Source organism: Malus domestica, chromosome 09 (genome assembly GCF_042453785.1).
Source record: "Malus domestica chromosome 09, GDT2T_hap1".
NCBI lineage: Eukaryota > Viridiplantae > Streptophyta > Magnoliopsida > Rosales > Rosaceae > Malus > Malus domestica.
In genome coordinates, this window is record NC_091669.1 from 4,982,934 (window position 1) to 5,009,170 (window position 26,237).

General features: G+C 40.3%; 5 protein-coding genes across 6 annotated transcripts; 2 read left to right on the forward strand and 3 right to left on the reverse strand.

Annotated features, from left to right (window-relative positions):
* The first annotated feature begins 353 nt into the window (after window positions 1-353).
* LOC103442457 (phosphatidylinositol 4-kinase gamma 7-like) lies at window positions 354-3,505 on the forward strand. Of its 2 annotated transcripts, none has more exons than XM_008381242.4 (2): window positions 354-571; window positions 1,087-3,505. In XM_008381242.4, the coding sequence occupies exon 2, from the start codon at window positions 1,331-1,333 to the stop codon at window positions 3,245-3,247; it is 1,917 nt and encodes a 638-aa protein (XP_008379464.1). In that variant the 5' UTR covers window positions 354-571; window positions 1,087-1,330; the 3' UTR covers window positions 3,248-3,505. The 2 variants fall into 2 exon arrangements, with proteins under 2 accessions (XP_008379464.1, XP_008379465.1); XM_008381243.4 differs by having other exon boundaries at window positions 355-571; window positions 1,367-3,505.
* On the reverse strand, window positions 3,493-7,032 carry LOC103442458 (calcium/calmodulin-regulated receptor-like kinase 2). Its single transcript, XM_029107902.2, has 8 exons — window positions 6,637-7,032; window positions 5,524-5,914; window positions 5,184-5,337; window positions 4,786-4,912; window positions 4,480-4,565; window positions 4,327-4,398; window positions 4,010-4,213; window positions 3,493-3,919 (listed from the first exon to the last, which is right to left on the reverse strand). Exons 2-8 carry the CDS (start codon window positions 5,847-5,849, stop codon window positions 3,617-3,619), a joined length of 1,272 nt encoding a protein of 423 aa, XP_028963735.1. The 5' UTR covers window positions 5,850-5,914; window positions 6,637-7,032; the 3' UTR covers window positions 3,493-3,616.
* A 12,014-nt stretch (window positions 7,033-19,046) lies between these two features.
* Window positions 19,047-20,581, forward strand: LOC108174029 (GDSL esterase/lipase 7). Its single transcript, XM_017334277.3, has 5 exons — window positions 19,047-19,224; window positions 19,332-19,456; window positions 19,678-19,926; window positions 20,028-20,280; window positions 20,367-20,581. Exons 1-5 carry the CDS (start codon window positions 19,047-19,049, stop codon window positions 20,579-20,581), a joined length of 1,020 nt encoding a protein of 339 aa, XP_017189766.3.
* Window positions 20,582-20,839: 258 nt separating this feature from the next.
* On the reverse strand, window positions 20,840-23,240 carry LOC108171812 (uncharacterized). Its single transcript, XM_070827426.1, has 4 exons — window positions 23,237-23,240; window positions 22,012-22,058; window positions 21,629-21,785; window positions 20,840-21,187 (listed from the first exon to the last, which is right to left on the reverse strand). The coding sequence occupies exons 1-4, from the start codon at window positions 23,238-23,240 to the stop codon at window positions 21,000-21,002; spliced, it is 396 nt and encodes a 131-aa protein (XP_070683527.1). The 3' UTR covers window positions 20,840-20,999.
* Window positions 23,241-23,359: 119 nt separating this feature from the next.
* On the reverse strand, window positions 23,360-25,627 carry LOC103421536 (uncharacterized). The gene is made up of 5 exons (XM_008359580.4): window positions 25,308-25,627; window positions 25,136-25,188; window positions 24,785-24,938; window positions 24,161-24,225; window positions 23,360-23,960 (listed from the first exon to the last, which is right to left on the reverse strand). Exons 1-5 carry the CDS (start codon window positions 25,393-25,395, stop codon window positions 23,673-23,675), a joined length of 648 nt encoding a protein of 215 aa, XP_008357802.2. The 5' UTR covers window positions 25,396-25,627; the 3' UTR covers window positions 23,360-23,672.
* Between the last annotated feature and the right edge of the window lie 610 nt (window positions 25,628-26,237).

The following is a 26,237-nucleotide window of genomic DNA, read 5'->3' on the forward strand; positions in this document are numbered from 1 at the left end:
TTTTTAAGTTATTAATTTTTTAACACACATATCATACCATTTATATAGCGACAAGTGATGTACTATCCAGTGTGATGTCACACTAAAAAATCTCTCTTTACTTTGAGGCTCTAGATCTTTTTCGGGACCCACCACCGCGGTAAACGCAACCGCCACGCGGCGGCAATCGCAAACTCTCATCCAGTTACCCTTCACTGCGATTGGCCGTCAGGGCGCGTAGTAATCACACGCACGAGAATCACATCAGATCAACGTCAACATCAAACGAACCTGGCAGCCCCACGTGGCGCAATCAGCGGGAGCATAGTGTCCCTGCCCGTACTTTAAAAAGCGACTTCAATTATTCGTTAAACCCTTTCCGCTTCTCGCGAGAGGGAGGTAGAGACGAACTCCGGAGACAGTGAGAGAGAGGACGAAACTGCCACGGATTTTGAGGTTCGATCGATCGCCGCCGTCGATGTTTGATCGTATCCGATCTCCGCCGTCCGTCGGTCTCTGATTCCCTCTCGTCTCAGCGGCGGTGGATCTCCGGTAAGGCTCCGCCGTCCGGTTCTCAATCTCGCGGTCTCCGGTAAGTCTCACTCGTTCGCTTTTTTTTTTCTGAGCTCAGCATTAGGAGACACAAATATTTAGCGAATTTTGCAATTTCGAACCGCGATTAGCATTTGAATCTTGTGTTTGTGTTGGTACTGTAAATTTTATGATCAATTTCTATGAATTTCACACTTGCAAGTAGTTTTTCTTGTACAAATTAAACGATTACTGGAAATTTCTAAGTTACCGATTTTGGAGGAGAAGTATTGAAAAAAATAAAATAAAAAGTGAGAAGCTTCTGGATAGGGGAATTGAATGGACAAGAAATTGAAATTCGATTCTTGGGGTTGCATGTTTGGATTGAAAGTTCATGATGCAGATTGCTTTTGGTGATTCGAATTTTCGAAAAGTAGAGTTCAGTTGCTTTTGGTGATTGAATCTTTTGAGATAATTTTATGTATTTAAAGGAGGATTATCTTAGAATTTCGTTTCTGTTGTGAAATTTCTGTTTAATAAATTAATTTAACGACTATGATCTTTTGGAATGGCCAGCATTATCTCCAATGTAGAAAAATTTGCAAAAGTAGGTGGCTTCTTCGATGTAGCTTTTTCCAATGTGAAAATCGCAGTTGCCTTCTACTTGGTTTGATTATGATTGTTTACGGTGCAAACATTCTCCGTCAATTGGTGCCGGCGTTTGAGATTGGCGTCTGCTTGAGAGAGAAGCTCTCTTCTGCTGCCGCTGCCTCTACTGCCGGCATTGGAACTTGCCATTGCCACTTCTTTGATTCCTTGCATGTCTCCTGAATTGCATAAACCTGTACATAACCAGATGGCAGTTGCAACCTTCAAAGGACCTCTTAATGGTGAGTACCATGGGGATAAGAAATTTGAGAGAAGAAATTCTGGCAAGAGACGTGTTTTTGTGCAGACTGAAGCCGGTTCTGTTTTGGGTATAGAGCTAGATAGGAGTGATAATGCACACACGGTGAAGAGGAAATTGCGGCTTGCACTTGATGTCCCAACTGATGAGAGTTCATTGGTATGTGGTGACATGGTGTTGAAGAATGATCTCAGCATTGTTAGAAATGATTCTCCTCTTCTTCTCACCAAGAACTTCTTGCACAGAAGCTCCTCTACCCCTTGTCTTTCACCTACCGGGAAGGATCTTCAGCAGAGGGATCAGAGCGGTCCAATTGAGGTACTGGGATACTCGGATCAGTTTGCCAGAACAAAAAAGCTGGTTTGGGATATTGTGAAGGCAATAAGAAATGAGATTGATCCCGTTCCAGTTCACAGTGGTCTTGGAGGTGCATATTATTTTAGAAATTGCGATGGTGAAAATATTGCCATTGTGAAACCGACGGATGAGGAACCTTTTGCTCCAAACAACCCAAAAGGTTTTGTTGGGAAAGCTCTTGGACAACCAGGTCTCAAACGTTCAGTGCGGGTTGGGGAGACAGGATTTAGAGAAGTTGCAGCATTCCTTCTTGACTACAACAATTTTGCTAAGGTCCCTGCCACTGCACTTGTGAAAATCACGCATTCCGTTTTTAATGTTAATGATGGAGTGAAGGGTAATATGCATCAAAATGGAAAGCAAGCAAGCAAGATTGCATCATTGCAGCAATTCATTCCTCATGATTTTGACGCCAGTGATCACGGGTTTTCTAGCTTCCCTGTTGATGCTGTGCACAGAATAGGGATCCTAGATATCCGGATTCTAAACACGGACAGGCATGCTGGGAACCTTCTGGTTAGAAAGCTTGATGGTGCTGGGAAGTTTGGTCAGGTGGAGCTTGTACCCATCGATCATGGCCTTTGTCTGCCTGAAAGCTTGGAGGATCCATACTTTGAGTGGATACACTGGCCACAGGCATCAATTCCTTTCTCAGATGATGAGCTTGCATATATCGATAAACTTGATCCTTTGAAGGATTCTGATATGCTTAGAATGGAGCTACCCATGATTCGAGATGCATGCCTACGCGTCTTGGTTCTTTGCACAATTTTCCTCAAGGGAGCTGCAGCTTTTGGCCTCTGTCTTTCTGAGATTGGCGAGATGATGAGTAGGGAGTTTCTTGGTCATGAGGAGGAGCCGAGCGAACTTGAGGTAATATGCATCGAAGCAAAGAAACTGTTAGAGGAGGAAATATCTTATTCTGAACAGAAAGCAATCAAGGGGGAGGTTCAATTTGACCTAGACTGTGGGGAGGAGTTGGATTTGAGTCCAAGTAAGGAAATGAGAATGGAAAGTGAAGGGAATTGCCCTTTTGGACCAAAAGGTGGAAACAGAAGATATACACTTACTAAACTAGAGGAGAGTGCGGAGGAAGACATTGAAGGGCTTGAAGGTAATGAATTACCTTTGAGGACGAATGAATGTGCAACCGTGGTGCAGGATCAGATTCCAAATGTTTCGAAGCTGTCAACATCATTGAGAAACATCAGCATTGGGGAGAAGAGTTGGCGACACCTAGGTTCAACGCAGAAGAATGGCTACTTGGCTGGCATATCATCTGGAAACAGGAGCGTGAATGAGCAGCTGCCTGTGAGCAGCAGTTTTGTGAAGCTAGCGGATATGAATGAAGAGGAATGGATGCGGTTTCTTGAGAATTTCCAGAGGTTGCTGCGTCCTGCTTTCGCTAATCGCAAAACGGGGAATGCGGGTCAGAGGCAGAGACAAAGGCTAGGGACTTCATGCCAGTTTTGAGGCCTTAGTTTGTTAGATAAATAAATCAAATTAGAGTTCTTGTAAGGTTCGATGTTTGGTGGTGTTATGCTTGGTGGTGTTATTTTATTTGTTTCAGAAGTCTTTTTGCGGGAAGAACTGCTTCCAGAGCCTGAACTGCCCTTTGAGAGTCGGCCAATGGAGGCGAGAACTGTCTTTTCGTTTGCTTAATGTTTTTAACTTTCAGACTCTGTTGGCTTCTTGACTTTGTGTAGAGAGTGAATAAATTTGTTTCAAGCATATATATATGTATTACTAAGACGGGAAAATTCTACGATGTTCTGGTGTATGATATTCAACATCTAAAATGAACAGACGCAAGCTCAAAACTGGAAACAAAATTCTTCTTGTTCATTCAGTTACTCTTTCGTTCACGCTCGCTATTCTACTCAGCTCCACCTGCTGAACTTCTATTCGGCTTACAGCCCTTGAAAACTCCTCACCTGCAAAAGACATGGTATCTTCTTTAGCGAGACGCCGCTGTTTTATCTTCAATATAGCCTGGGACACTTCTGCTATGGAAGGCCGCTTTCTCGGTAATTGATGTAAGCATTTGTGAGCAACTCTAGCTAGCATCCTCACTTCTTCGATGTTGCATTCTCCAACCAGTTGCTTATCAAGTATTTCATCAACGCCATCTGGAGCCATAGCAGCCTTAGGGGAAAAGTGGAAGTAAGTTAAAACAGTTGCGCAACAGAAGTAACCGTAAGAATAAATTTGTTTTGCAGAGTGCAAGGAACTCACGAGACTAACGTATTCCATCAAGTTTTGGTGAGGGTGGATGGCTGTAATTAGCTCAAATATGATAATTCCGAAACTGTAGATGTCACTCTTCATTGTAAACTGGTTTGTAGATATGTATACCGGATCTATGTAGCCGTAGGTACCTTTCAGACCAGAATTCCGGCCATCATAGACCTCTTCCTTAGACAATCCGAAATCAGCAACCTGTTAAATGCACCGGAGAAGGTGAGGATAGAATGACATGAGCACATAAAGAACATAACATTCACCATTGACTACTATGCATGTCGATCCAATAGAAATTTAAACCAGATTACCTTAGCTCTCAACGACTCGTCTAACAGTATATTAGCAGATTTTAAGTCACGATGTATAACTGGTGGGACAGCCTGTTAAAAAAAACTTAGAGTGAATGAGATGAATGAATGAACTTGTTCAGTAACAAAACGAGGATACACTCAATATCATACCCCTTCATGAAGGTATTCAATTCCATGTGAAATGTCAAGAGCAATTTGTAGCCTTTCATCCCAGCTCAAAACCTGTTGTTCTTCACCTACATGAACGTAGAGCAAGATGATTCTCAAATCAGCCGAAATCCTTCCCTATATAAGTTTTAGTCTAAGGTTTGAGGAACTGAAACAAGAAAAGACCGTAAGACATCTCTAGGTCTAGGTCAAATCAATGAACAGAGACTCTTGAGTTTCCTTATGATTTAGCCCTCAATCAAACTTAATATACTATTTCAATGTATATACAGAAGATTCTGAGCTTACTGTACAGAAGGTTCGATAAGCTTCCATTACTCAAGAACTCGTAGATTAGCATACGCTGCCCTTTATCTACACAATATCCTACTAGATTCACTAGATTCCGATGATGCAGTCTTCCTAGCAGAGATACCTGCAATAAGACCACCTAAAAATTAAAAACTCAATCTGCTTCAAGGGATATAAACCTCAAGTTAAGTATCACAGATAGTACGATAATTAGGTTAGCAGATTGTTGAAATTTTAAATTCTACTTGTATTATTTTCGACCAAAGGGCAAAAAGTTACGTTATGGTTGCAAATTCTACAATATATGTCAAGAGTATTTTTATATCAGCTCTGTAGGCATGAAGGAAAATTGTCCATCACAAATCCTACTCGAAATATACTTCGTGAGTCTTTACCTCTCTTTGGAACTCTTTCTCTCCCTGCTTAGAATTCGAAGCAAGGACCTTAACAGCTACTACCTCTCCAGCAGGCATTTTTGCTTTATATACCGGACCAAATGAACCTTGTCCCAAAAGGGTTGTGAAATTCTGAGTGGCTTTCTGTACAGCTCTGAAAAAGGTATCAAGCATTAGATATGCCACATATCATAGGATCTCATTCCAAATACCTTACAGGGACTATAAACCTAATAAAGAAACCGCTTCCAGAAAATGGAAAATAAGAACCAATACAGCAGTATGTAACTTTTGTGTAGCTCAAAAGGTTCGAGCTCTTGCAGAATTTAGAAATTCATACTTGTAAGAGTATCTAAGTACGCCTGATGCAGAAGCAAATCGATCTTTGCTGTGATGACTCCACCAAGAGAGCGGAGAACTTTTTTGAAGGTTCTCGGTTCCTTGAATAGCTTTGGAAGTTGAAAGAGACGCACTATAGTCAGTGGTTGTACTTAAGCCATTTGTGCGTATAGGTAGAGTGGTAAGACTACGCTCATTAGCACATTGTCGTAGATTAGCACGCTTTTTATACCACCTTATGCCAAAAAATATGAGTACAGCAATCAAAATTCCGAGGGCTAGACCAACAGAGACGCCAATGATAACAAGATCAGTTTGATGAACCATTCTTTGGTCTCTTCTGAGATTCAGGCAATGAGAACATCTTGCAGGGCATAAATGCCACGGATTATCTGCCATAGGATCGGCAAACACATTAATGACCACTCAAATTCCTTGTCCACAAATATTGTACTAACATGACAAGTTGAGTTCAGAACACAGTAATTTGAATGCCACATACATCTCTAAATTGAGATGATGACTGAAAGTACAATCAGTCGAGCACAAGCAACGTGATCGAAAATCTTTACTTTCTTACCTTGCCCGATTCAAAACGGAATTGGCACATTTCCAAAATTTGAACTGTGCAACTTTTTCAGGAGAAATAACATGTCCATGAATATTATGCATAAAAATTGTATCTTGCTTGTTTCACTAAAGATATAAAAAGCACTGCAAGATAATCCCTTTTTTATTTTTCCATTAACTGCTTTATTTGTTCATATGTATGCTGAAGATTTGTTCATATGTATGCTGAAGATCAATGGCAGAAACTTATTTGCATAAGAAAAATGATAATTCAGCAACACACACACACACACACACCCCTAGATGGCTAGATACACACATATATATGTGTGTGTGTGCGCGCGCGCGTATATATACCAAAATTAACTACCAAAAACCAATCTCCCCAATTCCCACAACCCCAATTATATTACATGCTCTATCATCAAAAACCAGAACAGACCCAGAAATCAGAACCAACCCAAATGCCCAAATACGCAGAAATTCACAAAGTCAAGACTGACAGAGGCAGACCCATCAAAGTTGACGAAGAACAATCACATACCTCACCGGCTGAAAACCCAGAAACGAATTCTGATCCATTTGTTTCTTTGACTCTGATTCTCTGAACCGTTATTGCAGATACTGGGTCAAGGTTGATGACTCAAAGGACAGTGACCCAGTTGAAGAATATTAGAAAAACTGCATAAAATTAAAAGGGAAGAAAACTGAAAGCAAAAGCAAAAAGCAGGTGTCCGAGTAGGACTCGGAGTTGATGGAATAAAAGGAGGACGCGGTTTTTGACGGGCGTGAGACTGGCTTGGTGAGGCGATTAAAAGGAAATTATGATTAAATGGGTGGGGAAAAATTGAACTAAACCCAACATGGTGTGCGGAAAGCAAAGCCGGTAAAGTTGTAGACTTTGGGGTCGTTTTCGGCCGGTACCACCAATTGCCAATGCCTCGTTAATTTAGATGTAACCCGCCTTTAATTCTTTCTTATGTTTTCTTTTTCTTTGGTTTGATCGTTTTGTCGCTTTAACTCCGCCTATGTCTTACATGGCCGGTCCCAAGCCCGGATAAAGGAGGAGGGGGAGGGCGTCAGGTAGTCGACAGCCGGCACTCCATGATCACGTCGAATCCTTATGAAAATGAATCCAGAACAAAATCGCGCTAAAGCTAGGGCGTCACCCGTAAGTGGCGCGCTGTGTGGCCCGAGCACAGTGATAAGTGAGCAAGGGTCGCTGTATCTCCATCGGCACCCGGATGCAGTGTTAAATGAGCAAGGGGGCCATAGAAACTTCTTTTCGAACGACTCCACTCAAAGTTGTTTGGGAGCATATGCTCCTATCAACTTTACCCGGGACACACAAAAGAAGTACTTTGATCCTATTAGACGGGGGAGGGTGAAGAAGCTAGGACAGAAGGGTAGAGTTCAAGAGAGCAAAATGCGTTTAGGAACGTGGAATATAGGAACCTTAACGGGAAAATCTATGGAAGTAGTGGAAGTTATGGTGAGGAGAAGGATAAATATTATGTGCCTACAAGAAACTAAGTGGGTTGGTAGTAAGGCAAAGGATCTAGAAAACTCAGGGTTTAAACTTTGGTATTCGGGCACAAATAGAACGAGAAACGGTGTTGGCATCATCGTGGACAAGACCTTGGTACAAGATGTTGTAGATGTCAAGAGGGTAGGAGATAGAATCATGGCAATCAAGATTGTAATAGGACAAGAACTTATCAATGTGATTAGTGCGTACGCACCTCAAGTAGGGTTGGATACGAGTTCGAAGGAGAAATTTTGGGAAGATCTTGGAGACTTGGTGCAAGGAATTGCTCAGACGGAGAAGTTATTTATAGGAGGAGATTTAAATGGACACGTGGGCAGGGAGACAGGCAACTATGGAGGTTTTCATGGTGGCCATGGTTTTGGGGAGAGAAACGAGGATGGGGAAGCTATCTTGGATTTTGCAATGGCATATGATCTCTTCTTAGCCAACACCTTCTTTAAGAAGAGAGAAGAACATGTGATCACCTACAAGAGTGGGTCGTCAAAAACACAAATAGATTTTCTTCTAATGAGGAAAGGGGATCGTATAACTTGTAAGGATTGCAAAGTTATACCAGGAGAGAGCGTGGCTAATCAACATCGCTTGTTGGTGATGGATGTACATATCAAAAGAGTAAGACAAAAGAACAAGACTTGGAAGTGCCCAAGGACTAGATGGTGGAATCTAAAAGAAGAAAAACAAGCCATTTTCAAAGAGAAGGTAATCACCCAATGTGTGTGGGATAGAGAGGGGGAAGCTAGCCAAATGTGGGATTCCATGGCTAGTTGTATCCGAAAAGTAGCAAAAGAGGTATTAGGAGAGTCCAAGGGCTTTGCCCCACACCAAAAGGAATCTTGGTGGTGGAATGAGGAGGTACAAACAAAGGTGAAGGCTAAGAAGGAATGTTGTAAAGCCTTATACAAGGAGAGGACCGATGAAAATGGTGAAAGGTATAGAAAAGCGAAGCAAGAGGCGAAGAAAGCTGTCAGAGAAGCTAAGTTAGCGGCTTACGACGATATGTATAAACGACTAGATACCAAAGAAGGAGAGTTGGATATCTATAAACTATCTAGAGCAAGGGAAAAGAAGACAAGGGACCTAAACCAAGTGAGGTGCATCAAGGATGAGGATGGAAAGGTTCTTGCTACAGAGAACGCGGTTAAAGACAGATGGAGAGGTTATTTTCATAATCTCTTCAATGAAGGACATGAAATGAGTGCTTCTTTAGGGGAGTTGAGTAACTCAGAAGAGTGTAGAAACTACTCTTTTTATCGTCGAATCCGGAAGAGAGAAGTGGTTGTAGCTTTGAAGAAGATGAAGCATAAAAAAGCAATAGGCCCAGACGATATACCAATCGAAGTGTGGAAACTTTTGGGAGAGACAGGTATAACATGGCTCACTGACCTTTTCAATAGGATTTTGAAAACGAAGAAGATGCCAAATGAGTGGCGAACGAGCACTTTGGTGCCTATCTACAAGAATAAGGGCGACGTACAAAATTGCATGAACTATAGGGGTATTAAGCTAATGAGTCATACAATGAAGCTCTGGGAGAGAGTCATTGAGCATAGATTGAGGCAAGAGACACGGGTTTCGGACAACCAATTCGGGTTCATGCCAGGGCGCTCAACCATGGAGGCAATCTATCTCTTACGAAGATTGATGGAAAGATATAGAGATGGGAAAAAGGATTTACACATGGTCTTTATAGATTTGGAAAAAGCGTATGATAGGGTCCCAAGAGACATTCTTTGGAGGATTTTAGAGAAGAAAGGAGTACGAGTAGCATATATCCAAGCTATAAAGGATATGTATGAAGGAGCAAAGACTGCCGTAAGAACTCATGAAGGACAAACCGAAAGCTTTCCCATAACTGTAGGATTACATCAAGGCTCATCCTTAAGTCCTTACCTTTTTGCGTTGGTAATGGATGAGTTAACAGGACATATTCAAGATGATATTCCTTGGTGTATGCTGTTCGCAGACGATATAGTGTTGATAGATGAAACTCAGGAAGGGGTAAATGCAAAGCTTAACCTTTGGAGAGAAGTGTTGGAATCTAAAGGTCTTCGCCTAAGCCGATCAAAGACAGAATATATGGAGTGCAAGTTCAGTGCAAATGGAGGCCAAAACGAGTTAGGGGTGAGGATCGGAGATCAAGAAATACCAAAGAGCGACCGTTTTCGTTACCTAGGATCTATCTTGCAAAAGAACGGAGAATTAGATGGAGATCTCAACCATAGAATACAAGCTGGATGGATGAAGTGGAAGAGTGCATCCGGCGTGTTATGTGACCGCCGTATGCCACTGAAGCTCAAGGGAAAATTTTATAGGACGGCAATAAGGCCGGCGATGCTGTATGGCACAGAATGTTGGGCGGTGAAACATCAACACGTACACAAAATGGGTGTAGCGGAGATGAGGATGCTTCGTTGGATGTGTGGGCACACGAGAAAGGAAAAGATTAGGAATGAGGATATCCGGGGTAAAGTAGGAGTAGCCGAAATTGAAGGAAAGATGAGAGAAAATCGGTTACGGTGGTTTGGACATGTGCAAAGAAGGCCTACTGACGCTCCGATTAGAAGATGCGACTATGGGACAGAGGTTCAGGGCCGAAGGGGTAGAGGAAGACCTAGGAAAACTTTGGAAGAGACTCTAAGAAAAGACTTAGAGTACTTGGATCTAACGAAGGACATGACACAGGATCGAGCACAATGGCGTTCTAAGATTCATATAGCCGATCCCACTCAGTGACTTGGATTTTCCAAGTCTCCAACCGAGAAGTTTTCCTCACTCGGAAAATTAAGGGAACACTACCCCAACCTACATGCTCCACTCAGAAAGCTTCAACATACAAGCTTCAACAAAAGAAAATTCAAAGAACTTAGCGAAGAAGGCTTTGGTGTATTTAACACAATACGTTGAAATGAAGGAAAGCTTATTTATTGATATCCCCGATAAGCTACAAATATGTACATATACATGAGTCAAAATAAACACACAAGAGGGAGCCTTCACAAAGGTTGCTTAGGAGAAGTCTCAGCAGTCGGTAGAGCCCTAGAAAGAGAAGGCACCGGAGGGGGATCATTTGGAGCCTCAGTACTGGACAGAACCCTAGAAGGAGGAGGCATCAGAGGTTGATCATTTGGAGCTTCATTACGCGGTACAGCCCCAGAAGACGAAGGCAATAAATGCCTTTGGAACAAACCCACAAATCTCTGATGATCAAGTAAAACCTGACCATCAGTTTCCTTCATCTGGTCAAGCTTCCTCTTCATGTTTGTAGCATAGTCATGTGCGAGCCGGTGCAACTGTTTATTCTCATGCTTGAGCCCTCTAATCTCCTGTTTGAGACTCATCACTTCAGCCGCCAATGATTCAACTTGGCGGGTTCGAGCAAATAGGCGTTGGGCCATATTAGACACAGAACCTGCACACTGAACACTGAGAGCCAGCGAATCCTTAACAGCTAACTCATCAGACCGTTTGGAAAGTAGTCTGTTATCTTTGGGAGTGAGAAGGTTCCTGGCCACCACCGCAGCGGTCATATCATTCTTCATCACGGAATCCCCAACGGTAAGAGGACCAGTAGGGGAGACGAAGGATGGGCGCCATATGTTGTCTGGAGAAGGCGGGGCTGCCTCTTCAACAAGGTTCAAGTCAAAACGACGGTCGGAGGGGCCAGACATTTTCAAAGGTGTTGAAGAGAGAAGAGGTCGGACAAATCAAGATCTTAGAAGTGCAAGAATGAAGCTTCTACTGGTGGAGATTCAAGTGTGCTTTGGAACTTAATGCCAGCCCCTATAAAAATCTGCACTCGACGGAGCTTCAGAAATCGAAGAGGCGCCTGCTCAGAAATCGAAGAGGCGTTTGCTTTCTCAAAAGCTGGGCTGCTTAGAGATCACGAGGATTGATCTCAGAAATCGAAGAGGCGTTTGCTTTCTCAAAAGTTGGGCTGCTCAAAGACCTCAAAGGCTGATCTCAGAAATCGAAGAGGCGCTTGCTTTCTCAAAAGCTGGGCTCCCCAGAGACCACGAGGGCCGATCTCAGAAATCGAAGAGGCACCTACTTTTCCAGCCTTGTCAGCACCTGTCACACGCACACTCAGCTTTGCGGAAATTATGGGCATTATGTCGAAGACTTCTGGGGAAGTAGAAAACACATGAATCTTACTGTTCAATCACCCACTTCCCACACGCAACAATAGCTCATGGGTACCACAGATAACTTTGCCAAAGTTCTCTGCCAAAGTTGAGCACGTGAAGCTTGCAGCTCCCACTACATCGCTCTGACCAAGAAGGGTAAAAGAATAGCAAAGAAACAGCACTAACAAAGTTTAGACCCATAAATTTTGAAGGTCTAGCTACCATATTATTACCCACAAGGGTAAAGGAATAGTACCACTGCTGGATAATTGGAAAGTCTCTGTGTGTCAACCTCTGTGCTTCGTGGCAAGGTAGACTAGCAAACATGCCCAACCTTTACTCACATTCGAGAAAACACTCCCAATAAGATTGTTTGCTCCAAAATCGAAGAGGCACCGTCCTCCGAATCTCGAGAGCCAGACTCCCAACATGACTAAAAGGTCGTACCCAGTGCACAAGACTCCCAACATGACTACTTTCTTAAAAATCGAAGAGAGGGTAAAGGAATAGTACCATTGCTGGATAATTAGAAAGTCCCTGTGTGTCAACCTCTGTGCTTCGTGGCAAGGTAGACTAGCAAACATGCCCAACCTTTACTCACATTCGAGAAAATACTCCCAACAAGATTGCTTGCTCCAAAATCGAAGAGGCACCGCCCTCCGAATCTCGAGAGCCAGACTCCCAACATGATTACTTTCTCACAAATCGAAGAGACACTGCTCCCCGAATCTTCGAGAGCCAGACCCCCAGCATGATTGCTTTCTCAAAAATCGATGAGGCATCGTTCTCCGAATCAATCGAAGAGGCGCTCGCTTTCTCAAAAGCTGGGCTGCTTAGAGACCACGAGGGCCGATCTCAGAAATCGAAGAGGCACCTACTTTTCTAGCCTTGTCAGCACCTGTCACATGCACACTCAGCTTTGCAGAAATTATGGGCATTCTGTCGAAGACTTCTGGTGAAGTAGAAAGCACATGAATCTTACTGTTCAATCACCCACTTCTCACACGCAACAATAGCTCATGGGTACCACAGATAACTTTGCCAAAGTTCTCTGCCAAAGTTGAGCACGTGAAGCTTGCAACTCCCACTACATCGCTCTGACCAAGAAAGGTAAAAGAATAGCAAAGAAACAGCACTAACAAAGTTTAGACACATAAATTTTGAAGGTCTAGCTACCATATTATTACCCACAAGGGTAAAGGAACAGTACCACTGCTGGATAATTGGAAAGTCCCTGTTTGTCAACCTATGTGCTTCGTGGCAAGGTAGACTAGCAAACATGCCCAACCTTTACTCACATTCGAGAAAACACTCCCAACAAGATTGCTTGCTCCAAAATCGAAGAGACACCGTCCTCCGAATCTCGAGAGCCAGACTCCCAACATGACTACTTTCTCAAAATCGAAGAGAGGGTAAAGGAACAGTACCATTGCTGGATAATTGGAAAGTCCCTGTGTGTCAACCTTTGTGCTTCGTGGCAAGGTAGACTAGCAAACATGCCCAACCTTTACTCACATTCGAGACAACACTCCCAACAGATTGCTTGCTCCAAAATCGAAGAGGCACCGCCCTCCGAATCTCGAGAGCCAAACTCCCAACATGATTACTTTCTCAAAAATCGAAGAGACACTGCTATCCGAATCTCGAGAGCCAGACCCCCAGCATGATTGCTTTCTCAAAAATCGAAGAGGCATCGTTCTCCGAATCTCGAGAGCCAGATACCACAGACCACTTTTTCAAAGTGCTCTGACAGAGTTAAAACATGTGAAACTGGCAGCTCCCACTACCGTGCTATGACCAAGCAGGGTAAAGGAATAACATTACTACTTCTTAGGGAGACTCCTATATATGTCGACCTCCATCCCCAACAGACAGGCAGACCTGCAAAAATGCTCAACCCTTCATCATATCTGAGAGGGCACTCCCAACGAAGCCTTTCGAAATATTCAGCTTTCCTTCCCCCCGATAATACCTCTGCAAACAAGCTATACTAGAGCAAGAATATCTCATATCATCAGGGTTAAAAGCAAGAGTATCCCATATCATGCTTTTTCCCTGTCTTTTCCTTTGGCCTTGTTTTTACCTGCAAGACAAGGAGAAAGAGAGCAATCAGTCAGCACTTGGAATCAAGCTTCCAGCCAGGAACTGACTGCCTGGAACCCCTTACCTGATTACTTACCTGGCATTGCTCTCGAGTACTCATCTTCAACATCTTATATTTCCAGGGAAGATTCCGCATCTGCTTGAGGAACAGATAGGGCAAGTGCGAAGGATACAAGGAAGCATGTGGAGACAAGCGTAACAGCACACGTGCCGATACATCCATTACTCTGTCAAAAGCAAAAGTATCCCATATCAGCAGGGTGGAACGTACTCTAGATTTGATGGACTTGTTTTGACCCTCAAATTCTTCAGTCGGCCTTATACTCTGGAGGAAACCAGAAAACCCTCCAGCTCAGTTCAAGAATAAGCCTGTGGAAAGTTACTTCTTCAAAAGCAAAAGTATCTCATATCATCTCTTCTCATTTTTCTTCTCTTTATCCTTCATGCTGCTGCAAGATGGGGAGAAGGTGAACAATCAGTCGGAGCTCTGATTGCTTACCTTGTCTGTCACCTCTTTCAGCAGACCCCCTAGCTCGGCGACTTGGGGGACTCCTACTACATGGTTTGTATCGCGCTTGACCAAGCCTGAAACTACAAGTAAGCTTCAAGTGAAATTGATACATTACCTTGTGCATCTCCACCAGTTAAAGATACCACCCCTGGATGGAGGAAGAGTACTTCCAGAGAAGATGCCACATCTACCTATGAGACAGATAAGGCAAGTCAAGACGACACCACACTCCGATACTTAGAAGTTTCGTGATTATGAGATCATTCTCCCACAATATTTCCTAATGTCATTTGTACTAAATCATTCACTTGTACTCACTAAAGGAGAGCTTGAACCTATGTACTTGTGTAAACCCTTCACAATTAATGAGAACTCTTCTATTCCGTGGACGTAGCCAATCTGGGTGAACCACGTACATCTTGTGTTTGCTTTCCTATCTCTATCCATTTATATACTTATCCACGCTAATGACCGGAGCAATCTAGCGAAGATCACAAAAAGCGACCGTTTTCGCTACCTAGGATCTATCTTGCAAGAGAACGGAGAATGAGATGGAGATCTCAACCATAGAATACGAGCTGGATGGATGAAGTGTAAGAATGCATCCGGCGTGTTGTGTGACCGTCGTAGGCCACTGAAGCTCAAGGGAAAATTTTATAGGACGGCAATAAGGCCAGCGATGTTGTATGGCACAGAATGTTGGGCGGTGAAGCATCAACACGTACACAAAATGGGTGTAGCGGAGATGAGGATGCTTCGTGGGATGTGTGGGCACACGAGAAAGGATAAGATTGGGAATGAGGATATCCGAGGTAAAGTAGGAGTAGCCGAAATTGTAGGAAAGATGAGAGAAAATCGGCTCCGGTGATTTGGACATGTGCAAAGAAGGCCGAATGACGCTCCGGTTCGAAGATGTGACTACGGGACAGAGGTTCAGGGCCGAAGGGGTAGAGGAAGACCTAGGAAAACTTTGGAAGAGACTCTAAGAAAAGACTTAGAGTACTTGGATCTAACGGAGGACATGACACAAAACCGAGCGCAATGGCGTTCTAGGATTCATATAGCCGACCCCACTTAGTGGGAAAAGGCTTTGTTGTTGTTGTTGTTGTTGATCGTTTTGTCGCTTTGAGCGCAAGCTTCGGCTAATCTAAAATATAGGGTCGTCTAAAACTACTTTTCAGAAAGCACTTACATTCAAAAACAAATTCGAGGTTTGTCTATTAGTTGTGTGGATTTGTGGAAGTGCTTCTTGAAAGAGTACCTACCATAAACTTTTAATGAAAGTGCTTTAAGATATAGGATGTACATGTTAAGTTTTTTCTTTACCAAATATAATCGAAAACATATTTAGTGTCAGATAAGAGCTCATTTAGAAATGTTTTTAAAACGACTGAAAATACTTTTAGAAAAAATATGTTTTTGGGTTTCAAAAACACTTCATGTGCTTCATGTAAGAAGCACCAGTTATGGTATTTCTGTAAGAAGCATCAGTTATGTGTTTTTTGTAGAAAGCAATTTAAGTGTTTTTATATGATTCACTTGCATGCTTACTGTTAGTATCATATATTGGGTCTCGTCTTTGGGCCTCATCTCTAAGCCCATGATTTATGTAAAATGGGAAGGAGCCCTTATTCTATAAAAGAGACTCTCCCTCACCCTCATAAGAAGGTCTCACCTTCACTAGAGATCCACAAAGGCCTCACGGCTAGAGAGAAACAAAAGGTCTCACCCTCACATCCAAAGAGAAACAAAGAGTCTCACACTCAACCCTCACAACAATAGAGGGTAGTACCCTCTCAGTCAAACAGAGAGCAAAATGGCAAGGACTGCATCCACAAAGAGCTCCCTTGCCGATCTATTATAATCCATACATTCATACATAATCAACATCAGTGTAGACGTAGCCCAAACATTGGGGTGAACCACGATACATCTTTGTGTTCTTGAGCGTTTGTGTGATTCACGGCCGGATTTACATTGGTCCAAGATCCTCCGGATTTTGTGCATCAACACTTACTAAGGATTGGTCCTAAACACAATTTAACCAAAAGTGCTTTCAGTCATTTAAAAGCACTTCCAAACAAACCATTACGTTTTTAGTTTTTTCAGAAGCACTTTGAAACCCAAGTCGTAAGAATTTGCCCCATATTGTTACTACATAAGGTCAATGATTAGAAAGAAAACTGTCTTACATGTTCTCATGTGTAACCCCAACCCTTGGCTTCTCCAACTTAGAATAGCAAGTGGGTTATCTTATATGGTAGACTGGTACTTAATTATTACAAAATTATTAATTTAGCTACAAATATATGCATATTATTATTATTGTTGGGTCAACTAATATGCTTAATCAAAAGCATATTTATTTGGGTGTCTTGACATGGTCTAAGTGGGGGTTCATCGTGTCACAAATATTATTTAATTTGAATAAGAAAAGTTAGAACATTTATTAATTACTAACAATTCCACCATTACTAATGCATATTATTAACACGATGCCATAATTTGGAGATAATCCCCCCCCCCCTTAATTTGAATAAGAAAAGTTAGAACATTTATTAATTACTAACAATTCCACCATTTCTAATGCATATTATTAACACGATGCTATAATTTGGAGATAATCCCCCCCGCTCCCCCCCCCCTCCCCCCCCCCCCCAAAAAAAAATTATTCAAGTGGGATTTTCAGTTCAAGACTTACGATTCAAGAGGGAAGGAGTATGTCTCTAAGAGCTCTTTGTATAGACGTGTTAATCGTGATTGGTTTGAGATACTATTATGATAACATCTTATTGTATGAGAATTCTTCATGTGAAACTTACTATTACGATTTTAAGAATATTAGTTGACTTGACACCAATGCTAGGATACCCATGTAGTCATCGACATATTTTTCAATGTTTTCGGGATACAGAGTTATACAACATATGTCATTATACAATTAAATGAAAGTTTTTTCCTTAAGTATCCTTTAATTATATAATAACACCTGATGTAACGGCTCATTTCCTAATCACATTGAAATTCTCTCGTAGTCATGATTTATTGCCATTATGTCCCAACCATTCAATTATTAAAGAGGTACGTAGATTTTTAAACAATGTAACATTCTTCGCATGGTAAGGTAGAGGATTGGGTATATAAAAGACATGACCTACCCTACTCGAGCCTTGTTTGTAGGTTTGGGTCTTGGGTGGTTGTGTTGCTTCCAATGGGTGCTTGTCAATTTATGAAAAAAGCACACATCTTAATCCTAATTCACTATACTAAGGCACTAACCATTAGCCAATTGCCATACTTATCTGCCTTTTTTGAAATGGAAAAAGGTGAGAAAGTTTCTTAGGGGCCAATTAGACCTGGAAAACGGATCTTATTTATCGTATTCGTATCATTTTTGTGTCATATTCGTTATTTTAATAGATCACGTTGTGTCAAATCTGTTATCTGAATGGGTCGTGTCTTGTCAAAAAATTTCACTTCTAATGTCTAAACCTAACAAACGAGTTGTGTTCGTATCGTTTACATGTACCCATTTTCTTAAAGGGGTATTAACGTGTGATCCGATAACGATCTGAACTGTTAACAGATTCTTAATGATTGATCCAATAACGAGTTGACCTAAAATATGTTATTTTCGTATCATTTCGTACGGTCAAGGTATATTACATAAGTGGATTATGATAGCTTCAATGTCCTTGTTTGGTTTCTTAGCAAGGCACTTAATTTACGCTTAATGGGTCTTTCATTGAAGCCCATCCAGTCGTCTTATCAGACTCTTGGTCCTTATTCCAAGAGTAATATTAGAGAAACTAAATTTGTAGATAAAATTTTGTAAATTAAATGACATGAAAACTGATGATTAAATTATTATTTAAGCGTTGACAAATGTGCTCATTTCCTACTGGTGACGCATCATTTAATTTACAAATTTAGTCTTCTTAACATTACTCTATTCCCAAATTCGATATGAATTTCAAAATCTGATCATCATACTTGTTCCCATTCATCACATCTTTTTTTTTTAGTAAAGAATCTAAAGATTGGATGGATCATCGTAATGTTTCAATGATTCATTTAAAATCTATTCTTTTATATTCTACTGCCAATCTAAATAGCAGGGAAAGATACTCAAACTTGAATCAACAATAAAACGCTCACCAAGCACAATCGATGACCCAAAACCCTAACTTGCAGCATCAGTTAGTTTTGGGAGCTGCTATGGTCACATGAGATGTGAGATTAGAGCCCCAAAATTCATAAAGTAACTTTTCACCCCCAGAAAAAAAATGAAAGAAGGTTATGTTTATAGGCCACTTCTCAAAACAACGATCACAAGTTTGCTTCAATTCACTTCACTTTCCATGAGAGTTAAACAAACCATCACATATCAGTTACCATTACATGTACCAAAACTGCAGTTCCCACCTCACTAAAAGATTACACCAATTGATCTTCCATGTGAACCGACCAATACATCAACACACACACACGTAAATCACACACACACACACACACACACACACACACACACACACACACACACACACACACTTATATGAGTTATAGCAGAAAAATAAGCATTGCAAATGTTCCAGAAAACGAGAATGAAATCAGTGTCGCTTATTTTCTTGTTTATAATTATTTTCTTGCATTTTCACTCATTGCAGATGCATAGTTTGCCAATTGCACCAGCGCTGTATGTGTTTGGGGATTCACTTTTTGACAGTGGTAACAATAACTTTTTACCAACCATTTGCAAGGCAGACTACTTGCCTTATGGGGTGAATTTTGTTAAGGGAGTCACTGGAAGATTTACCAACGGAAGAACAGTAGCAGATTTTATAGGTAATTTTTGGGTTTATTTTCAGTTCGTGTCATTTATTGGCTCTAATTTTGTACTGTGGTTTCTAACTTTCTGTTTTAATATCTTTTTCTTTCTCTCTTTCTTTTAGCTGAGTTTCTTGGCCTACCATATCCTCCCCCATACTTGAGCATACGTAGATCGGCGACAGCGCTTACAGGCCTGAATTATGCATCTGGATCTTGTGGCATTCTGCCAGAAACTGGAAGCCAATATGTAAGTTTAGGCATGAGTTAGTGAAGTTAATTAATTATTAGATGAAGTTGGTTTAGTTAATTGGATGCTCTTTAATTAACATCTATTTTTTCATCACGTTTGCTAACAAGATCATTAATTTTTGAACCATTAAAATCCAGTTAATCACAGCTAGGCAACATGCTTGGAACGCAAGCGAGCCATATGAGCTTTTTCTTTATCTTCTTTTTCTTGTTTTACAGGGAAAATGTTTGAATCTAAAAGATCAGATGGATTTGTTTCAACGAACCGTGAAGTCAGACTTGCCAGGACAAATAAAAAATCAAACTGATCTTCTGCAGTACTTGTCCAAATCTATATTTCTGTTTTCTGTTGGCAGCAATGATTTCATCAACAACTACCTCGAACATGAAGTTTTCGATACAAGCAAACGCTACTCTCCTCAACAATTTGCACAGCGCTTAATGGATACAATTGCTCATCATATGGAGGTACCAATATCCGATCTCTTTTTCTCTGCTTAATTGAAAAGTATAATAAAACCATGTATCATCAAATAATAATTAGCTGGTTCTTGTTGCAAATGTCGCAGAGGTTATACAACTTAGGAGCCAGGAAAGTAGTCATGTTTGAAATTGGTCCGCTTGGATGCATTCCATCCATAGCAAAAACACACAAACACAGTGGAAACTGTGTGGAAAGTACAAATGAGCTAGCCTCGATTTTCAATGACAAGCTTCGTGCAACACTTGCGAATTTAACCACCACTTTCCAAGGTTCTTTCTTTGTTCTCGGTCGAGCAAACTGGATTGGCTATGATGCAATTACAAGTCCTGTTAAATATGGTAAATTTCAAAACATAAGTTGTTCTCCCCCATTTAATTACAATTCAACATATACTTTTATTGATTTATATGTATCGATCGAGTAGGGCTAATGGATGGAAGCAATCCATGCTGTACTACTTGGGAAAATGGGACTTCAGGGTGCATTCCATTGCTAACACCGTGCTTCGAACCAAATAACCACTTCTTTTGGGATGCTTATCATCTAACGGAATATGCAGGTTCAGTCATTGCAACAGGCTGCTTCAATGGCTCAACTGTTTGCACCCCTTTAAACATTAAGCAACTTGTGAAAATGTAATAAAGTTAATATTTGTACTCATTAGTGATTAAGATTGTTTATCAATCTAGCTAGCTCAAGGCTCTTGGTTTATGGAATCATGGATTTACTACTGTAACTAAATGTTCGCACATAAAGAATACAGTAAATTAAATTGTATGAAGGAGGAAAAGGACACAAATTTAACTTAATTAGCAGCATTCTGATATCATCACTTCACAGAACAAGTCTTAACTACAAATTATTAGCAGAGGGGCAGCTGTATGAAGGCACACTTAATGTACACAACACTACTTGTTATAGCTCCTAAGCGTGATTATATGAAAAGAAAACAAATCAATTAAAGAAGCACACACCAGTATTCTATATATAGACTAGCTAGCTATAGGGGCTTGATCACTATATAATTAAACCGGCCGGTTTCGAGATTGAGTCAGTCTCAATGCTGTGGCTCATGATTGTTTATGGGCGGTTTGCGGCGCCGATCTCTTCCCTGATAATCTTTAGTCATCAGGTTTAATGCCTCTCTTGTTGCCTTAAGAAGCCTTCTTGTTTCCTCTGTCAACTTAGGATCATCAGTTTCATCATACTTTGTAGTCTCTCCACAAGCATCAGCACTTTCCTTACCTGTAATCAGAAAACAAAAAGGATTAACATCTTTCTCAATCAACCATTGAAGCAGTATGGTATAAGTTTCATTTTTGCATCCAAACACACACATGTATCGCAACCTTCTTAAGCTTCAAAGCAAGAAATTCCCTCCAATATGCATATATATTCAATTTTGAGTGCTAATTAATACATACAACCAAACTAACTTGCTACCACATGATATATCTATCATATACATATTTTCAGTACAGCGCACATCTGATAACAACAAGATGGCAGAGGTACATAAACTGATCGAAGATTGAATTACTTTTGGTTTTCAGTGATTTTCTCAATTCTTATAAGCAGTAGTAGTACAAGTATTACTTTTATAATAGTCGATCCAAGCTTAAAATTTTACATATAGATCTCCCTATCCTACGAAGTCATAGTTTCCATCAGAACAACGGGCTGTACCTGAATTCGTTGATGTAGTAGAACTACGGGTATCTCTATTCGGCCCAACTGCTCTTTCAGGCTCTAACTTCCTAAACACTTTGTGTGCCACCATTTTTCTTCCTCCAAGCCCTATCATCCTTGACCCAGCTGTTGAAATTCCATGCTCGATTATTTCCTGCACATACACTTACATGGCTTAGCTTACAAATGAATAATTGGTAAGGGAACATGAAACAAGAAAAAGCTCTATTTGCACTCCTCAATGAGCTTCTTGCACTCGTCTGGATTGCGCAAATATTACAAGAGTGTCATTTTGTGCACTTCACCATGAAAGTGCAAGAAGCTGTCTAAAGAGTGCAAATATATAGTATTGCCCTACAAGGATCGTGAATGACTAGTACCTGTTGATCAGATGGTCCATTTCCGGTAACTGAAAGTTCATTTTTACCTGCAAAAGGTGAGTATACATAAGAACCCTCAGATACAAATCTATGAGAAATCCCAAAATCAAATTAATGGACTAATAGGAGAAGATTGAGCTATCCACCTTGATGAGCATGTATGGTAAACTCGCCTAGGGCGTGCATTAAAAAAAGAAGCCCGACTACGAAGCTTGTAAGCTGTTGCATATCTTTGTGATTTCTTCCTTAACCAGTCGTTGGATTAACAAAAAAAGGGGAAATTAATTTGGAGAGAATAATGGGGGTTTTATAGAGACCCGCGAGTCAAAGATATGGTTTCAGTACGTACCTCGGCTGCATAAAATGTGCACACAGACATGAAAGATTTTTTATTGTGCCGAAAACACTGCCTAGTACGCCAAGTGTATAACAAAAGTGATTGGAAACATGAAAAAAAAAATTCTAGCCACTTTTATTACAAGATTTGGTGTACTTGACCGTGTTCTCGGGACAATGAAAATTTTCTCTACAGACAGGAACTTGGGAAGAACGCAAAGCTAAATAATCTAATGAATTAAATATTCAAAAGAAAACAGCGTTTCGGTTTTTCAAAACTTTGAATGTGGTTTCACTTTCACCGTCAGTCTCAGTCTCACGAGTAAATTTTAGACGGAACCTGCAGAGTTTAGCAGGCAGGTTATTAAATGTATGATGATACATATTAAATTAATGAAAGTAACTGGGGTTTCTAACTTTTGAGCATGTCTCTCCTGCCATGCATGCTCGAAGCTAGATGAGTCACTAACATTAACCCCTACAGGCTACAGGTGTAATTTAGTATACTGATTAATTAAGTTCAGGACCACTCTGAGAGAATCAGAGATATTTCTCAATTAAGTAGGGAAGAGGTAAAAAGATCAGATCATTATTCAGCTTCAGCAATAGTATAGTTTGTGTTAATTAATTGTAACAATTATCATTGGCACTGTGCAAGGTAACTAAGTGTAGTGTCAAATTCTCATGGAGATCATACTTTATAAAACTTTATGGGAATAAGAGATCAAGTCGAATAGTCTGATATTAGTTGGTATTTTTTATACGTACAAAGTGATATTGAGTTTTGTGAACTCAGGATCTTGATGGGTACCAAGATCTGAATGTCCTTGAGTAACTGAATTATAAGCTCTTTGCATTTAATTTACTAATTAAGCCAACCAAAAAGTACCCATTTCAGGAGGGGCAACTTGAGTATCCAGACACACAATTACCCATAGGGCAAGCTTACCTTTTACCAAGTTTTTCATGAAGAGAATCCCATGAATTGAACTATATAAAGGGAGAAAAGATAAAAAATAAGTTACTTAATTATCAGCATTATGATATACATCATACTTCACAGAACTAGTCTAACTACTGATTAGCAGCTGAGGCGAGCTGTACGATATGAAGTCATGCACACTTTTATTTCAGAGCACTATTTGTTATAGTTTCCTATGCTTGATAAAAACAAAGAAAATAAATTAAAGAAACACACAGTAATACACCGTATTCTATATAGGCTAGCTATAGTGGACTGATCTGTAGATATTCCTAGGTGGGCAAAATTGTGAGCCTAGCTAGCTAAACCCGTACGTTTGAAAAAGATTGAGTGCTACTCAATCTCAAGCCCGTGGCTCAAAATTGTGTATCGGCGGCTTGCGGCTTCCCATTCGTTGATAATCTTTATGCATCAGGTTTACTATCTCTCTTGTCGCCTTAAGAAGCCTTCTTGCTTCATCAGTCAACTTATGATCATCTTTTTCGTCATAACTTATAGTCTTTGGAGCTTTGGTTGTTGGCTGCTTTGTCTTGAAATCTTGGGAGTGATTTGGTTTAAGATCTCTGGGAATTTCCAAACTACCGGCAGAAGTACTTTTCAATGTTGTTAGCTCCAGCGTCTTCATATCATCCTGGTTCATGTGTAAACATACAACCAAGTTAGAATCAAATTAAAGTCAAAAGTTAAGCTGTTGCAATAGGCTAGTTATAGGGTTCGAAAACCTCCAAAGTTAAAAAATAATAAAGCCAAAATTTGAAGTAATTCTGAAAGTTTTTGTGTGTGTGTGTGTGAGAGAGAGAGAGAGAGAGAGAGAGAGAGAGAGAGAGAGACCTGTTGGTTTAATTTGTTTTGAGGTTTTCCATGGGAATTGCTTGAAGCTTTAGAATTATCCTTGCCTGCAATTAGAGAACAAGTATATAACATGAATCACACCACCTTTCTCAAAACCATCATCTCAAAATTGGTTCCACAACCATTATAAAACAATACGGTAATCTCATAGTTTTCCATCCATTACTCAAATATTTTGCAAGGAAGCATCAAATTAAGCAAAGAAGATCCCCTCCAACATATATCATATATATATATATAAATAAATATATATATCTTCTTTGAATACTAATACATACAACCACACTAGCTAGCTAGATATAGCTACTACATGATATAACTATCCCACATATGTTTTCACAAGAGCATCTGACACCACAAGCCGGGGAAGGCAGATAATCTAAGATCGATCAAAGTTTTCTCAATTGTGTTTGGGAGGATGGCGTGCAGGCCCGTGATAATCAGCACCAAAAGCTACAAAATCATGATGAGAAACTTTGGAGTACTTCTTAGAAGTAGTAGTACTGGTATTACTTTTATCACGATCTCCAAGTTTACATTTTACATTTAGATCCCCCTTTCCTTCAAAGGCACAATTTCCATCAGAACTACTACGGTTTGCACCTGAATTCTTGGAAGTGGTACTAGCCTCTTCATTCAGCTGCCCAGCTGGTCTTGCTGGCTCTAATTTCCTTAACACTTTGTGTGCCACCATTTTCCTTCCTCCAAGCCCTATCATCCTTGACCCAGCTATTGAAATTCCATCAACATTTGGTTCCTGCATACTTATATGGGTTAGCTTATATATCAATTTAAATCATATAGAACAAGAGAAGCGCTCACTATTCACATACTCCCCAGAAAGCTTCTTGCACTTCTGAAACATAGTTCAAATAACACCATTCAGTATAGTGGTGCTATTTGAGGAGTGAAAGAAACTCTCTGAGGAGCGTTCAAGTTTAAAGTATGCTTCACCTGTTGATCAGGCGATACTGCATGTTTCCCAGTCACTGAAATATCTCCTTTACCTACACATTAAACAGGAGAGCTATAAGAGAAAATACTCCATAAAGTTCTATGCATGAGCAATCCCCAGCCCGAATATATATAGAAGAGAAAAAGCTATAGATATCTAGCATATATCTACCTTGATGAGCATGTGCAGTGCTAAACTGGCCTAGGGCATGCATAACAAAAAGAAGCCCTACTACCAAGCTTGTAAGCTGTAGCATCATTGTGTTTAGTTTCTTCTTAGCCTTAACCTTCTAGCAAAACGGTAGTGATCTTAGATTGACAACAAAAAGAGAGGAAACTTGGAGAGACTAATGTGGGTTTTATAGAGAGAGTTCAAACCCAAGTACAAGCTAGGGTTCATACATGTACTTCACCTGCATAAAATATAATTCTCTAGAGTACCGGCAGGACTTGGAAGAACCCGAAACTAATTCATTTAAGGGAACTTTGACGAAAAGTTCCTAGTGCTCTTCACTTTAACGAAAAAACTATATTTTTATACTAAAAAGTCAATTCTGGTACTATTCACTTTATTCTTTATTTTGTCTTTATCGTTAAAACTCAAAGTTTTCAAGTCATTTTTATTAATTTTCGTTTAATATATAAAGTATTCGAAACTCTCATGTGCAACCAAGAAAAGTATTCGAGAAAACAGTGAAAGTTAAACAACTTTTCCTGTTTTCAAAACTTTAAATGTGGTTTCACAAGTTAATTATACATAATCTTTAGTGGTTAACAGGCCATAAAACGTACGATGGTTCATATGAAATGAAATTTAATATGTAATATAGGATTTTTAATTTTTTTGGTTCATGTCTTTATTGCCATGCATGCAACGAAGTAATTAATATAAGGTAGGCTTAAAGAATGAGTCACTAACAACCCCTTCTAGTGTATGCTGATATGATCAGGGTAGCTCGAGAAAATCCTAGACAGTACTTATCCAAACTAAATTGTAAATCCAAAAAGTTAAGTGCAGAACCACCATAATTCGAGGAAGGTCAAAATATCAGACATTAGCACTAGTAAGTGTAAAATTAAGTATAAACTAATTACAATTGTA

What these genes read in the sequence shown, in the direction of transcription:
- LOC103442457 (XM_008381242.4), top strand. Translation starts at nt 1,331, where the DNA reads ATGTCTCCTGAATTGCATAAACCTGTACATAACCAGATGGCAGTTGCA.
- LOC103442458 (XM_029107902.2), bottom strand. Translation starts at nt 5,849, where the DNA reads ATGGTTCATCAAACTGATCTTGTTATCATTGGCGTCTCTGTTGGTCTA. An exon ending in GTACTTAGATACTCTTACAA is followed by an intron (nt 5,338 to 5,523) that starts GTATGAATTTCT and finishes TACCTTTTTCAG; the next exon opens with AGCTGTACAGAAAGCCACTC. An exon ending in TGATGGAATACGTTAGTCTC is followed by an intron (nt 3,920 to 4,009) that starts GTGAGTTCCTTG and finishes TTTTCCCCTAAG; the next exon opens with GCTGCTATGGCTCCAGATGG.
- LOC108174029 (XM_017334277.3), top strand. Translation starts at nt 19,047, where the DNA reads ATGCATAGTTTGCCAATTGCACCAGCGCTGTATGTGTTTGGGGATTCA. An exon ending in AACAGTAGCAGATTTTATAG is followed by an intron (nt 19,225 to 19,331) that starts GTAATTTTTGGG and finishes TCTTTCTTTTAG; the next exon opens with CTGAGTTTCTTGGCCTACCA. An exon ending in TACAAGTCCTGTTAAATATG is followed by an intron (nt 20,281 to 20,366) that starts GTAAATTTCAAA and finishes TCGATCGAGTAG; the next exon opens with GGCTAATGGATGGAAGCAAT.
- LOC108171812 (XM_070827426.1), bottom strand. An exon ending in ATGGACCATCTGATCAACAG is followed by an intron (nt 21,786 to 22,011) that starts GTACTAGTCATT and finishes GTGTATGTGCAG; the next exon opens with GAAATAATCGAGCATGGAAT. An exon ending in TACTACATCAACGAATTCAG is followed by an intron (nt 21,188 to 21,628) that starts GTACAGCCCGTT and finishes TTCTGATTACAG; the next exon opens with GTAAGGAAAGTGCTGATGCT.
- LOC103421536 (XM_008359580.4), bottom strand. Translation starts at nt 25,395, where the DNA reads ATGATGCTACAGCTTACAAGCTTGGTAGTAGGGCTTCTTTTTGTTATG. An exon ending in TACCACTTCCAAGAATTCAG is followed by an intron (nt 24,226 to 24,784) that starts GTGCAAACCGTA and finishes CTCTAATTGCAG; the next exon opens with GCAAGGATAATTCTAAAGCT. An exon ending in AAAACAAATTAAACCAACAG is followed by an intron (nt 23,961 to 24,160) that starts GTCTCTCTCTCT and finishes CACATGAACCAG; the next exon opens with GATGATATGAAGACGCTGGA.